Below are 15,676 nucleotides of genomic sequence, written 5' to 3'. Positions count from 1 at the left end.
TTCAGGGGGTAATTATTCACAGGTATCTATTCGTATTTTCGTACTTACGTATGTGGCCCGACGACGGTGGCGCCGTCTAGTGCAACAACTACGTAATAAATTGACTACCGGTTAACGGTGTTTGCCACGGATGGCGCCACTGTTAATTTTTCGGCCTGTTTTCGCGACGCCTAACGGTTGTTGCCGCGTTCGTGCAGACATATGACATACAAGGGTTGCATCTTGTCAGGGGCATCGCTCGTTTCTGCTCAGCATTGGTAGATGGTGGTAAAGTTCGAATGATCTAGGGTCTGATTTGATCCCGATAACGCGGATCGAACGCGTAACGTGGAAACGCTATTGCATACGCAGTTTTCTCGACATAACATATCGCGCTTTAGAAAAGATGCAATTAGATTACGTTGTTGGACGTGTCCAGTAAAGGAAACCGGTACGAAAATTCATCGGCGATTTTCCAACGAGCCAGAGAGTTTAGCGTTGTTTCGTAATTACAGCTACTTACTTAGGATTTTCATCGGTGTACGAGTTCACCAAGCGGTTTCGGGTAATTCAAGTAGAATTGGAAAATTCAAAGGAACGATAACAGGTTGTTATAACGGGGTGACAAGGAGGGAGAGACGTCGGTCGCAGCGCGACGTCGTAGGCCGCAGTGGTTTTCGGTGGTTATCGGTGACGGTGGTGACGATGGCGAAGGCGGCGACAGCGACGACGACGGGGACGGCGACGGCGGCGGCTCGAAGAAGAATGCGCGTGCGTGACCGACGTCGCTGCGCGACGACGCAACAGCGACGTAGCGACGACAACGTCGACGAGGACGAGGACGAGGACGAAGCGGCGGGCCGAAGATCGCCGAGCGAGCGCACGGCTACGCGGAGAGAACTACGGCTGGTATGGTGTGGGCCGCGGCACGGCCACAGTGTTCCAAAAGTCGGCACGACGCACGAATCGCATTACGCTGCTCGACGCAGTGCCACGAAGCCGCGTCGTCGAATCGGGCTGTTCTGGCCTCCGATCGGGAGCCCCGTCGAGCGCAGCCAGTGCAGCGACCGCGGTCTTCCAGCCGCGGAAGACAAACGTCTGATCGCGGACTAGTCGAATCTACTGGTGCCGCTACACTGGTACGGCCGAACGAGCACGGGAAACTATTACTTGCTTGGGACACACACGTTGCTCGCGAATCCGCCAGTTATTATACCACCAACGCTTTACCGTTTCGAGAGCCGTCGTGGCACGCGAACGTATACCGAGCGAGCGGTGCCGCGGAAACCAGCACCATCGACGTAACTAGTGCGTAAAATATGCGAGTTACCGATAAGACGCGGAGTTAGATCGGACGAGGAACACGAGAGACACGGAGGTGGAGACGGTGGTGTCGCGAGTTTGCTTGAAAATTTCCAACCGGTCACGGGGACGTCGAATCTCACGGACAAGGGGGAAATAATAGATAGTGCTTCGAAAAGAAAACGGTTCGAACGAATCCACACGGAAGTTTCATCGGGATTGGCGATATTCGCGCGGGTTGTCCGCGCACAACAGAGTGCGTACGGTGATTCGTGTCGTGTGCGCGGGTATCGACGCGTTTCCTAGGTTTCGCGGCGATCGAATGACCGATCGTCGTCGATTCGTGAAACGGTCTCGAGCGGGTCACGGGTCGCTCTCACCGGGGCTGCTCTGTGTTCAGTGATACAACTATAGTGCCGGGTACGAGAAGGAAAAAAAACGTCCGAGCCGTAGAGGTGTTCGAAGCGAGTACGTAGTTGGTGTTTGTCGAGGAGCAGAGAAAAAAAGTTATGTTCATCGAGGAGAAGTGAGAGGACGAGATCGCCGAAGGAATCGACGTACCGAGAATAAACGTCGTGTCGTCGAGCGACCGATTGCTCGATAACGAAGAGAATGCCACGGAAGCAAAGTCATTGCCGAATTATCCGGGGGAGACGCGTCGTTAGTGTAATTTAATCGATTCGAAGGTGGACGAACCGCTTGGAGGATAAAATAGTAGGGAATCTCGTGGTCGATTTAGGCCGAGAGAGAAACAGAGAGAGAGAGAGAGGGGGAGAGAAGAAGAGAGAAAAGTGTATTGCTATCCGAAAGGTGTCGAGAAAACCATCGAAGGGGGAAAAGCGATATCGAGAGATAATCTACGAAGAGAAGGAAGAGGATCCAAGTAGGCCGGTGTGGTCTGCACAGCTTCCTGTATTCGTCGTAGGTGTTTTTACGCGTACGGTGTGGATCGATAGGTGTCTCGCGAGCTCCGGTCGGTTGGTCGACAACGTTCGTGCCGGCAAGAACGAGCCCGTTGGCGTTCGAGAACGGCGAGGACCGACTTCTGGGAACGAACGGACAGACGAAGAACATCCCCCTCCCGCCCCGTGAATTTATGGGGGACTTTAGCGCGACGAGTCTCTTCTCGAACTCTTTGTCCGCCACGACGAAATCGTCGATCGGTGGTATCAGCGCGAACAACGCCGTAACCGTGACGACCTCGACGATGCAGGACGATCTGTTGATCGAGAAACAGGCTACCGGTAAGACCGCGCCGTTATCGCCGAGCACCGGCTTGGATACCGTGGTCGGACAGGAGAAGTCGAAAGACTCGGTCGAGGTCGAGAGTATCGCAATCACGCCGACGACGCCCTCCTCCACCGAGAAAGACATCACATGCAACACAGGCTCGGCTCTTCAGGGCTTCACCGATCCCAGCAGGGTGCCTAGTCTCTGGTCCGCACCGGATGACACCGGTCTGCACGCGTTGCCGGTCAATGGAACCATCGGCGCGTTTCAGAATTTCCCGAGCGGCGGACCGACCGGTCTGTTCGCCGGCACCGCGACGGCTGTGTCCACGGGAGCTCGTCGCGCCATTACCGCTAGTCATAATTTTCCTCAACAGCACGGAAACGCCGGTGCTCCCGGGAACAGACACGGTCTGCAGGTAACCTCTGCTCAACAGCAACAACAGCAACAACAACAACAGCAACAACAGCAACAACAGCAACAACAACAACAACAGCAACAACAGCAACAACAACAACAACAACAACAACAACAACAGCAGCAGCAGCAACAACAACAACAACAACAGCACCAACAACAACAACAACAACAACAACAACAACAGCCACCGGCTACTTCGCATCCAGGTGTTTACCTTCCGGGAAAGGGTTACGCGGCTTGGTCCGGTGGTCCGCAAGCACCTCAACAATGGGGCGCCGGACCACAGGCAGCCGCGGTCGCGAGTAGCGGCCTTTCGCCGTGGAGTCGCGGTAGATCGGTACCGAATCTACCACCGTTGCACTCGTCGTTGCACGCCGCCGCCGCGGCAGCAGCCGCGGCTGGTCTGCAAGGTAGAAAACCGAGCCCGACGTTTCCCGGTCATCCGGGACCCGCTGCTGCTCATCCGTCTTGCATCAGTCCGGTGAAATTTCGACGGAGCATCTCGTATCCCGGCAAGGGCAACATATACCCGCCCCAACCGGCGCCTACCTTTGAGGTTACCGCTGCGGATGAGAGGGATTTGTTGCAGTTGCCGCCGTTCCAGCAAGTACGTTCCTCGTTCTCTGTTCGATTATTGGATCCTGACAGGTGGTGGAATCCTTCCTCTACGTTTTCGATTCCGCTAGGTCTACTCGAATCTTGACTCGACGTTCGAGCGCGACATCGATCGTGGCCCGCAAATAGAAAAATGTGTTTTCCTTCTTGGACGTCGCGGCGGCGGCGGCGGCGGCGGCGGCGGCGGCACGAAAGCGCGGCAACGTAGGCGTGTGTTTCCTCGACTTTTACTCTGGCATTCCGTTATCGATCGTTGACCACCTACCGCGTTGTAGGCTGTAGGCAAAGGGTACACGCGCGATGCGACACCGCTCCTGCGATCGTGCACAAACCCGTCGATAAAGTATGTACGTATATACATCGGTAGCTCGGACTTCCGCAGTTTCGTTCGTGCACGCACTCGATGCCAGGTTATGCAACCGACTTCGAGACTCGAATTTAAATTTAGACGGCGCAACCGGCTGTTTCGACGGTCGCCCGCTATACGCCGAGACGTCGTCTCGTCTTCGAATGGTCTGTCGTACGTCCGGAAATTCGAGAGGATCTCCGCCGTGATGGGGTGCTCGAACGCGTTCGATGGTATACAAGTATACGTATACTTTGGTGTTTGCCGTTCGTTTCGCGTGTTCACCGTACGTCTGTACGAACGATCTTTTGAAAATGTTTTTTCATTCGTTACAGAGTGTGTTTAGTAGTGGTCGCGGTTTCGACCTGCAAAATCCTGAGAATCGAACCAACGTATCTGACCTCGAGCTAACCGCAAGTTGCAAAACAATCTTTTCAAATCAGGATCGAGGGACTGACTGCGCGTCCGGTAATTTTTAGCGCAGCTCGATTCACCACGAGAAAAGAAAGGCTTTCCGTCTACTTATTTAGTCGTTGATGTCTGACCCAATTCCTTTCGCACTCGGCCGCTCGAACAGTGTGTCTAGCAGAAGTTTAAGCTCAGCTATTTTAACCACTTGTCAAAAATAGACCTGCATGCATACTGTCCGAGAGAAATGGCGGATTTTCTAGCGCGAACGCTCGCGCCCTTCGCGAACCTTCTTTCCGTCGTTTAACGGCCGTATCGTTTTATTTCTTCTATTCTCATCTATAACTTGTACTAAACCCGATGAAAAATGATCTCTTGTTGTTCCAATTCGCGATACCAGATGCGCTCGATAGGTGACGATGTTCTTCGCTCGAATGTGACACGTGAATTTTACCAACGTCCAACGTGCCTATGTGCCGACTCGCAGAAATGTTTCCGAGCATGGTAACTCGCGCGTATGAACATTGAACGGGCGTTGAATTTGCCCATCGCTTATCGACGTTGCCAACCTTAACGTCGTCGAATCGATTACGAGTAGCGTTTCTCAGACCTTGTACGTACGATCCAGTGACTTGAAAACGAGCACGATGGTCGAGGACGAGCCTCGAAACGAAAAGAGGTTACGCGTCTCGCGTTGTTCCACGGAGAAGGAAGGGACCCGATTACGTGCGCGCGATAACCCGCGGTGATCGATCATTTTGATATCGTTCGAGAAATATCCAAAGTCGCGCCCGGTGAATTCTACTGGGTATAATCGGTAAACGCGAGATGTGCCACGGTCTCGTTGCTTGATAATCACGCACGGTCCGCAATGCAGACGGCGTGTTACGACTTTATCAATCGTCCGCATATTTTGTTTGCTGTTTTACAATTTCCTTTCCGGTTCTACGTCACTCCTAGAGGTCGTTACACGCACGTGCAACATCAAGCGAATCTACGATTCGATGATGATTCGCAAGTGTTTTTCGTTCCGAATGATTTACTTACACAGTGGTGGAGTACGCGCGTAATCAGGTACGAGCTACGATATAATAAACAGTAAACGTAGTTTACGGATCGAAAGGAGGAATTCGGGGCGCGTTGTGTCGTCGATGTATGTACTTACGACGCGCGTCGATGAAAAGCACCCAACGAAGCGAAAAAATGCTCGAGCTCTACGAGTCCGATAACTCGGTCGGTCGTCATTCACCTTGGAAGCGAATCGGGACACGTGCCATAGGCCGCCGCTTCGCGTCGCTCCGCTCCACTCCGCTCCACTCCGCTCCGGTCTGGCTGCCCAGTCGGAGCAAACCAATCGACGACGAGCACCACCCGCGTGTTCTATCTCTATTCACGCATGTGTGTGTGTGTGTGTGTGTGTGTGTGTGTGTGTGTGTGTGTGTGTGTGTGTATGTCTACGTACGCCCGAATACGCCTATTTTTCCGTCGTGCCTCGGAACCTTCGAATCTATCGATGATCGAACTTCGTTTTTCCTCTTATCGAACATTCACGTTCTATCCGCGAAAACGGTGGAACGATCGAACCAAAAAAATCCGCAAGGCCTGCGAATTACAAAGGATTCCCCGTGGTTGCGTTACCTTGACGAGCACCAGGCGTCGTTGCACGTTGCTCGTTGTCGTCGTCAAAGTATTTCGTTACGAAATACAGACCGAGCGAATCTGACGAAATAGGACGCGCGCAACGTCGCTCGATATTGCCGTTCGATCGTCGACTTTCCTTACGCTCGCTTAAGCGTTGCAAACCGGGGATATGGAAAGGTGCACGGACGCGATACGTTTCGCTCCGTTCGTCGTCGCCGAGCCGATCGTTTCGTTGAGAAACGAAGACGAGCGCGACACGCGATGCACCGATTTTCTACGAGAACGTCGCTCTCGTGCTTTTGCTAGTCGATGACGAGTACACATACGTACATATATCGAGCGTATCTAGCGTATCTAGCGTATCTAGCGTATCTAGCATATCGAAATATAGGCGGTGACGAGTGGCATCTGGCATTTGAAAGCGGTGTCGATACGCGTGGTGGCGGCAGGGAAGGCACGCGAGAAAATTGATAAAAGTCGATTAGCCGGTTAATCGGCGGGACGGTTGTGTACCAGATACCGAGGAGCGGGCGTTATTAATAAAGACGCGATAATCGTTTCTATCGAGAATCGAACGGTAACGTCCGCGAGACCGTGAACGGTATAGGTATAGGAGGTATGTTGGTATAGTCGACGGACATGATTTTTTCTTCTCGTAAAATTAAGCGGTTAGCAAGGCGTTTATTCGTGTAACCGCACCAAGGGCTGTACGCACCCCTGTGCTAGTGTTGCCGTAAGGGGCTAACGCTCTAACATTTTAGAAGTGGCTCGAATCTCAGGCTGCAAACGTCATTTCCGAATTTATGCTTAAAACTCTTGCTTACGGTATTCACATTCACTGCCGCCTCTTACTTAATAGTAATTACTAGACTGCGGAACTTTATGCAAAATATACCATTCTTCGAGTGATTTTTTAATGATTTTATTATTAGAAGAATAAGACAGAAAATATGTTAGATCCGACGTATCGGTGAAAAAAATTGTTCTACAGGTAACCCATTTCGATTTAACAGCGTCAAATTACTGGTCCGGCTGCCGTAAACGAGGCTTCCCTTAGAATTTAATGGTTTTACGAGAACAGAATATCGTGTCCGTCTACTATACCTACGTGTCGCGAGAGCATCGCGACACACGCAGCCAGAAGCGTTAATTCCATCGTCGCTCTGGTCGCGCTGCGTAAATTCGTCCTTGAAATAGGCACTAAACGAGAAAAAAGGCGGCCGCGCGCCGCGAATTTCGTCGGTGCGAAACAACAAGACGACGGACGCAACTCTTTCAACTAATTCGAGGGACGACGGAATATCTGGATGTTAACCCAATTCGGGAACCCTCCTATTTGAATTGGGAACTGCGCCGGTGCGGAGATGCCCCGGCACGAGGTTTATAGGTCAGTCCGGTTTCGCGCGGTATAGATTTTTCGTCCAGGGCTCGTCGCCGTTCCGCGCACCGCTGCCCCAAGATTCTCGAAAACCGCCCCACTCTCACCGCTTGCGATCCAGGGAATTCCACGCGATGCAACCCACCCTCGTGCTTTCTTCTTGTATTTCCGTTCGACACGGTTTCTTTGGGCTTTCTTGGCGGCCTGGAATTAATCGTAATTCGCTTAGAACTCTTAACAAGATGAACGACTTATGTAATAAAACAACGTGTTTTCATTCTTCACGAGGAGAGCGCCGCTGCTCTTGAAGCGTTGCAGTGATCGGAGAGAATACGGCATCCGTGGTCTGCAGCCACCCGCTATCGAACGCGTCGTTCTCTCGTCCTATTCCTTGCGTTCAACCCTTGCATCAGCATTCGCATTCGCATTCGCATTCGCATTCGCATTCGCAATGACTGCTTTTCGTGATACATAACTGGTAACGAAACAAACTCGATCGACTGTATTTTCGTCGGTAACGGTCGCAACATCGATCGGCCGGAACCACTGTCGAGCATTGATCTTTTGAAAACCTGCACTAATTTGTCCGACAACGTATCCTCGGTCAAACGATGTTTCCTTAGAGTTACATACCTTTTAAGATTAAATACAAACGATGATTGAAATCCGATCGCGGGGAAGAGTAATCGGTAACGACGAGCCAGAGCAGTCCGTGTTCGTAGCCCTTCCGCTACCCTCCCTCTGTCGTTTCCACACCCTGCGTTTCGCTCTACCGTTGTTCCCCTTTCTCTTCCCTTTCTCGTCAACGTCTCGCTTCCACCGACGATGACCTAGTTCGCGGTAGCCGACTGGAATCGTTTCTTCCGTACTTGCCTCGAGATTCAGGTTACGTTGTCCCGGTCTCTACGCTCGATTTCCACAACTTCACCGCGCGTTGCCTCGCCTCGTCTCGCCACGCATCGTTACGCGTGTGCCTCGCCAACGGAACCGAACCAACCGCGTCCGTTTCGATTCGACCGCGCCTCCTCTCTCTCTCTCTCTCTCTCTCTCTCTCTTTCGTCCACCCTCGCTTCCCCTCCTCGTCTTTCGATTCCGCGACAGACCGATTTTCATGTCGCGTCAGCGGATCCATCTTTCGAAGCGACAGCAAATTATTACTCTCTCGATTCCTTTCGCAACGTCTACCTCACGATTCGATTAGTTAAGCCCACCCCCTCTTCCCCTCCGTCCGGAAGCCAATGGACGTTTCGAGAATGACACTCCGTTCCTAAGGAAAGGGGAGAAACAGTTCGACAGAGGGATGAGTTACGTGGCGGCAGTGGATCGTATATGTATGTATCCCATGTAGTACGTGTCTGCCGCGTCACGCGAAAGAAAGACAAACTCGAGGAGCAGAAAAACGGGCTCGGTACAACAGGGGGCTGTTCGTTGCGTAAGAACGCTCGTGTCTAGACCGTCTGGATGCGCGCGGAAATGGAGAACTCGAAGATGGATATATGTACACCCGAATGCATCTACGAGGACACACGCTCGCTAACAACCCCTTTCACGGTCTTTTACTTCTATCGTGCGCGGCCCCTATCGTTTCCGTCACCCCCCGACTCGTTCTCGTCGTCGTCGTCGTCGTCCTTAGTCTCCCTTTTTTGTTTCGACCAAGACGTTTGCGAAAGCCCAGCCCACGATTAAATGCCCCCCGCGTCTTTCGACGGTGCATGTATCATTCTATCGGACAACTGGATCATCGACCGCCTTTTGAGAGAACGGATTCGTGCCGTGTCTCGCGATTCGAATCTTCGATCCGGTAATCTAATTCGCGGGCAGAGAATCGACAGCGCCGGTATGCGGTTGCTCGAAGGATGCCGTTGCTTTTTACGAGCTTGAAACTTTGGAACTGGGCCAATCCGTGTGCGGGGGGCACATGCTTCGCAGCCGTATAGCGCAGAATCCTGGGGTCACCGTCGCTGCTCTCTCTCTCTCTCTCTTTCTCTCTTTACCCCACCGTGTGCCCTCGAACGCGACGAATTCTTGCATGGCCACGAACCACGCTGCGCGTATCACGGCATCGTATTTCCTTACGGTTACGAATTTTCCTAGTTTGAAAACCTCCGATCATGGTTCGCTCGATGATTCGTGGAGAATGAAGACAGTTCGGCATCGAAATTTACGGGGCTTACCCATTGGAAATTAATGAGCAACCGTGAGGAAGCGAAATGCGAGGTAGGGAGATCCGGCGAATGGGAAACGAATCGCGGAAACCGCCGGAATCGATCAGAGGAGGGGGATTGGGTTGGGTGGGTGAGGGGATAGTAATGGATCGCGCGAGGGAGAAGAACCAGAAGAACGAGAAGAAAGGTGTATGAATGGGCTTACGGAATCGAGGAGAATAAGTGAGACAGAGCGAGAGAGGGGCGTGGAGAAAGGGAAGGTGATAGAGCAGTGGCTAGAACAGCTAGAGTAGTGGCGATTCCACGATGGAGCGTGAGCACAGAGGTTGCTGTCGACGCCCTGCCGCTGCTTCCTGGTTTCCCTATATTGATTTTCTAGCGTGCCTCCAGCTAGACGGGAACGGAGCGACGCAACCGAAAGAGGGAGGAAAATCGTTGTATCCCGTGGTGGTTGCGCTCGCACAACGGGGTATCCGCGCGTTGCACGCTTGCGTCACGCTAGCCGACAAGAAGGGCGCACGCGCGCTGTTTCACTTTGGTCTCTCTGTCACGGTCGTATACACAGGTCCGGAAACTCCTGTGGTGGGGGTGTTCCCTTAAGAAAGACCGAAAGTTTCATGAATCTTCCGCTAGCCACACAGCGCTCTAATCGTTGTGTACTGTGTACGTACATCATGTTTTAAAAGCAAGAATAGGCGTATGAGCCCTGATGCACCACAGGGAATGTATACGACCGCGACTGAATCCATGGACATAAGAATTAGAAGACGGAGTGCAAGGTCCCATTCCTAGGTCCATGACTGGATCCAAAAGACTGTAGTGCCCTCGCTTCGTGGCAAAGTTCGAAAGTACACTTTGTTTCTTTAAGGGATCACCCCCACCACGGGAGTTTCCGGACCTGTGTATACGACCGTGGTCTCTGTGCACGAGTGAGGGCCACCGGTAGAGGAGGAGGGCGAGGAGAAGCAGAAGGGGGTTGAACAGCCCCGTGATCTCCCGTGACCGAGGAGGGTGGAAAAGAGCGGGTAGCGTGTTGTATAGGGCTTGCGAGTGTTCGCACGGGACGTGGAAACGATGGCGAGGGTGGGTCCACCTTTTACACCTCCGCCGGTGATGCTCGAGGAGTGCAGGTGGGAGGAGAGAATTATTCGACGTCGAGCTAGGCGGATGGACGCGTGCTCTTCGTTTCGCGGCTCGTCGTCCTTTGGTTTGGCCTTAAGTCTCCCCTTCCTCCCGATGTCGCGTCTCCCGTCATCCTTTCCAAGCAGACGACACGTCACGTAAATATCATCGTTGTTCGCGTGACTGTTCGTGTTTCTCGTATAACAATCACTGTCGCTGTTCTTCAGTTTCTTGTTTCAAGCAAAAGAAGAGGCGAACAGGGTTTTGTAGTCAACGATACCATATCCGATGATGTACGATACCCTGTAAACTCGTTCGTCGATCCGCCGAGAACGACGAGGCGTTGCAGTCTCGTAATAGACCGCGGCAAGTAGTAAGGAACGACGAATGGTCGGGCGATTCGCCAGCCACACGAGCACACGAATCTTTGTTGCAACGGTCGTCAGCTTTCTCGACCGATCATCGTCGAACAATGTCGAACGAATTTCGGGCCGAATCGTCGTAGTACTCGTGTTGTACTCCAGTCCCTCCGTCTGATGTTTCTTTTTGGTCGAAGCCCTAGAAACGGCGGAGGAAGCCTACTGCGACAAAGGTAGCGAATACGCATTTCGCGAAAGACCGCGGGCGAATGACAGCCTTGCTTCATCGTTTTTTATACGGCAACGATGAAAAAGAACAAACGATCGTATTCGTTCGGAGAGGAGGGTTCAATGTATAAATCCTTGGAACGTGTACGCGATCGATACAGATCTCTCTCTCTCTCTCTCTCTCTCTCTCTCTCTCTCTCTCTCTCTCTGTCTCTGTCTCTGCTTTTCTTCACCTCTCTCTCCCTCCGTGTCCTCAATTATTTTTGAATCGGCTTACACAATGTCAAAGTTAAATATATCGAACGACGCGCGACATTCAGCCTTCGCTCCTATTCGTTACAAGCTGCCCCTTCTTCTCGTCGTTACTTCACTTCACAGTAGCTAACTCCTCTGTTGTTGATCGCGTCTAAACATCTCGCCGTTTTTTCCCCGGCTTGTTCATTGTTCACTGGATCGGTGGTCTCCCATAGGACATTTCTGTACGGTCAACCTACTCTATTGCACGAAGAACCGCTTCTTCGTCCTCGAAAGACTCCGTTCGAGTTGGTTTCGATCGCTCATGATAACGATGAGACCGATGAGAAATTGAAATCCTAGCCGCAAGGGCTGCGGGTGTCATCAATCCGTTGACGCCTCGCGATCTATGGGAATATCACCGATGAATTCAACCGACCAACCACGTTTTCCCCGATCTCCGCTGAACAGTCATGAAAGCACATGATCTTATGATATTTTCTTCGCAGGATCGCATGACGGCCAATGGAAACTCCCCGCTGGACAGCATGAGAACTCTGGAGCATTACCTGAGCGATATCATGAGAACCGGTGCCACAGATACCCCGGAACACGTGAAGGGTAAGTGTCAACGACGAATGTGTATTTCAGAGGTGATTCTTAGACTTAGGTTTATCAACGGATTTTACGACGGTCTCGTACAGAAGCTGTCGCAATGGAAATACGAGGAATCCTTTGAATTCTATTCTCGCGGGGGCCGAGTTTATCCGTTCGAGTGCTTCAGGAATGCGTTAAGAATTCAGCAGAGGGGTTTAGCCTGCGTATCGTTCTCGTACCTACGCTCCGGTTCCTGCGATAGCTTCTCGAGCCGAAAGGATGTTTTTGTCGACGCATAGATGAAGCGCGGGTAAACCGAAACAACGAGAGACCGAGGGAATGCCAACCAACGTACCACTCGACGTGCCATGGCTCTCGTCGCGGCACCCTCGACGCGACGCGCGACTTTCGCTGCTCGCTCTGCTCGCGCCTTGGAAATTCCACGCGAGTGCGTGAGGTTCGCGCGAGCCCTCGTCGACGATGGCGAATCGAAATGGAAGAAGGAAAGCTCGCGAACGCTTTGCGTGTCTCGCTTGCACACACACTCTCGCTCTCTCGATCCCTGCGTGTCCCCACGCTTTCTTTTTCATGTCTACTTACCCTGTCTCTACGAGCTCCGGGAACTCTCAGACGAGCGTTCTCGCGCTTACCGTCAAGGGCAAGGGTGGTATCGCGCGCTAGGCCTCTTCTTCCTGATGCTTGTCCCTATCGAAATCGTGCGACGACGAGAGACCGAGCTTTCCACGGGTACTTATTCTCCCGGTCTAGAGTCGTCACGAGTATTATTCCTTTCGCCTGGAGAGGGTTGCGCGCGAGCCGCGTCGTCACACCTGAAGCACCTTCGTTCGATTTAGAAACTCGTCGGAAAGATCTGAAACTCGACGACTGGTTGGATCGAGTGGTAAACGTGCACGAGGATCTTACATTCGAAACGTCTGGAACGAACACAAGGATAAATGAGTTCTCGTTAGGGATTCTCGTCGCGGCAGCACATCGGGGCGGGTGCTGTCCAGGCTTGTCGGTCCACTGAATGCGGTCTCGTTTATTATATCGGGTCTAGATCTTTTCGAGACGGGACTTATTATTCGACGATACTCCCGTTGCAACGGACGGAGAGGATATCTCGTGAGGTTGGGTCGGCGGTCGTCGAGGAGAATGCGAAAGAGGCTCTCGGAGAAGACGGTGACACCACCGCGGACCGGCGACTCTTTTGTATCGCGTAATTATCGTTTCTCTGCCAGGGGAACCACTGGCCGACCAAAAGACCAAGGAGGATGTCCCCGCCTTGTCCGTCTTTTCTTTTTAGCTCGCCGCGCACAGACCCTTATTCTCGCAATTAAAAATCCGGCCACCCCTCGAAATCACGTCCCAAGAATAACAGAGATCGGGTGAACGGTTAAAAGATTTGAATTTCCGTCGATGTCTCGCCACGATCGCGGCTCGTCTTTTGGATCGAAATTTCCCGATGAATCTTGATCGGCCAGGAATAAACGCCCTGGCGAAGAAACTCCCCGTTGAAAGAGGGAGTGGGTGGGAGGAGAGTACGGTCGAGGATACGATATAGGAATGGCATTGTACCGCGAACAAGTCTTTATTCGAGAACAAAAACTACTCTCGAGGCATTGTAAGGCTCACACAGCCGCCGAGTGGGCGTACACGCCACCGCGCCATCTTCGGAAGTGTCGGCGTGGCACTTTAAACCGCACTAGTAGGTCGAGTCTCGTAAAATCCGGGAGTTAGGCAGCGCGACAACGAAGCCGTGGGGTACGTGTACCTCTTCTTCGTGTCCCCGTTCTTCGAACTTCCCCCCCCCCCTCCTCCTCCTCCTCCTCCCCCAGGACAGCCGTTGTTTCCTTCGTTTCACCGCGTAACGATCTATCGTTTGCAATGTACCTACCGTTAGAAACGTACGATCGATATTGCGAGACCGATCATGCGCTGGTATTGTGACTGCGCGGGTCTCGCGTGTTTAGCTCGATAAGATCTTTGTAAAAATAAGCATATCGATGCCACGTTATCGTGGGCGTTTTTGCAGCAGGCTCGAGATTCCTGTGCTGGAAGAGCGTTCGCCATTTTCGCGGCCAAAAAAACGATTGGAAGATTCGAAGCCATTCCTCGATTCGTTGGACGTTTCTCGGGTCGGAGCCCGTGAACGTTTCCAATCTACCGCGGATTTTCGGGTGGACAAACAGTCAGCTACGATGACGAACATTGTGATTCGCATGGACTCTGAATATTTCGCGGCGAACAGAAGGCTGTGGTAACGGCCAACTCTGCGTCCTTGAACGGTGCAGCCTTTGCGATCGCATTCTCTGACCTATATTACCAGCACGCGTGTCATGTAATCGGTTAGTAACGCCGCCGGGATTCGTAGAGGGTGGTTTCACCGTCGCTCTCGAGCCATCTAGGGTTTCATTCGATCGTATTTTCTCCCCCACGTTTCGTTTCCATTGCCACCCCCTCTAACCCTCTCCCGTGGCGATATGCATACGCGTACGTAATACGCATAATTGAAAGGCTGAATGGATAAAGAGAGGGGCTGGGCGGGAGGAGAAACGCATAAATACGCGAACTCGAGATCCAGTCCCCGAAAGGAGTCTGATTTCCTCCAATCCTTGTGTGCTGCCTTCGGAAAACTTCATTGGGAACGCGCGTTCATGGGAAACTATGATAATGATAACGTAGACGAACGTGAATCGTAGATAATGTTCCGAAAAATAAAGGTAACGCCCGATAACGAGGAACGGTGCAAACATTAAGCGAGCAGAGAGATAAGACGCGATTAGACTAAGAATAGAATTTCAAGCGCGTTGGAAGAACGACAATTCCAACGAAATGAAATGCGTGCAAAGGCATTTTCTTCTGTCCAGAGACTATCGGGTATAACGATGAACCCTTTTATCTCTCTGGATCGGTCTTAGCGAATTTTTGAAGCGCGAGGACAAGATTTGCGGCCGCAAACGCTTTTGTTCGTGCTACATACGACACGACGAACGTGAAACGTATGCGTGTCTATATCGAAAAACACTAAGCCGCGGCCCCGAGAAAACAATGTCTACGATAACAACGCAATCGTATCGAAAGAACGATTGAATTTTACGATCCCTTCTCGTGTGTTGGCTTACGAGAAGAGAAAATGTAAAGAAGCGCGCGCCATTCTTGCGAATACCGACCGAGTAAGTACGCGTGTTTTTCCCACTGCGAAACGATTCGTCGACCAGGAAAGTTATATGCTGCCATCTCTGGGTCATCTTTCGAAGAAACTACGATCGTTAGGAAGCTCTTGCGCGTGCGATCTCTTTTACACGCGCGAAATTTGAACGTACGACTGCGGTTATGAATCCGAGACTGTGTAACCTTTGTCGGAGAATTAAACAACAACGATGGCAAAATTACGACGAGAAACTTGGACACGAATGCTTTTTCGTAAGTAAAGTACATACACGTATAAAACGTAAATCGATCGGTGGAAATCTGTGTCGATCGCGTAATCTTTAGTGGAATCGGTCGGCACACGAGACCGGGGGAGGGATCCCTCGTGAAAATAACAGATTCGGAGGTAACCGTGCGAAATGGCACAAGGGTTTATTTAGATTCGATCGGGATTGGCTGGTTGCCTATTGACCAACTGCCACCGTCAGCCGCATTGCAG

General features: G+C 51.9%; 1 protein-coding gene across 1 annotated transcript in view; it reads left to right on the top strand.

The window, feature by feature from the left end:
• Window positions 1-1,511: 1,511 nt before the first annotated feature.
• LOC107191468 (cytoplasmic polyadenylation element-binding protein 2) overlaps window positions 1,512-15,676 on the top strand; it is a 47,687-nt gene continuing 33,522 nt past the window's right edge. Inside the window, exons 1-3 of the mRNA XM_015580529.1 lie at window positions 1,512-3,001; window positions 3,083-3,538; window positions 11,937-12,048. Coding sequence (XP_015436015.1) covers window positions 2,378-3,001; window positions 3,083-3,538; window positions 11,937-12,048 — 1,192 coding nt within the window. The 5' untranslated portion in view covers window positions 1,512-2,377. The remainder of the gene's footprint in view (window positions 3,002-3,082; window positions 3,539-11,936; window positions 12,049-15,676) is intronic.

The sequence above is a fragment of the Dufourea novaeangliae genome, unplaced genomic scaffold (assembly GCF_001272555.1).
Source record: "Dufourea novaeangliae isolate 0120121106 unplaced genomic scaffold, ASM127255v1 scaffold267, whole genome shotgun sequence".
Classification (NCBI taxonomy): Eukaryota; Metazoa; Arthropoda; class Insecta; order Hymenoptera; family Halictidae; genus Dufourea; species Dufourea novaeangliae.
The sequence above is the reverse complement of the archived record's forward strand: the minus strand, read 5'-3'. Positions and strand labels throughout refer to the sequence as shown.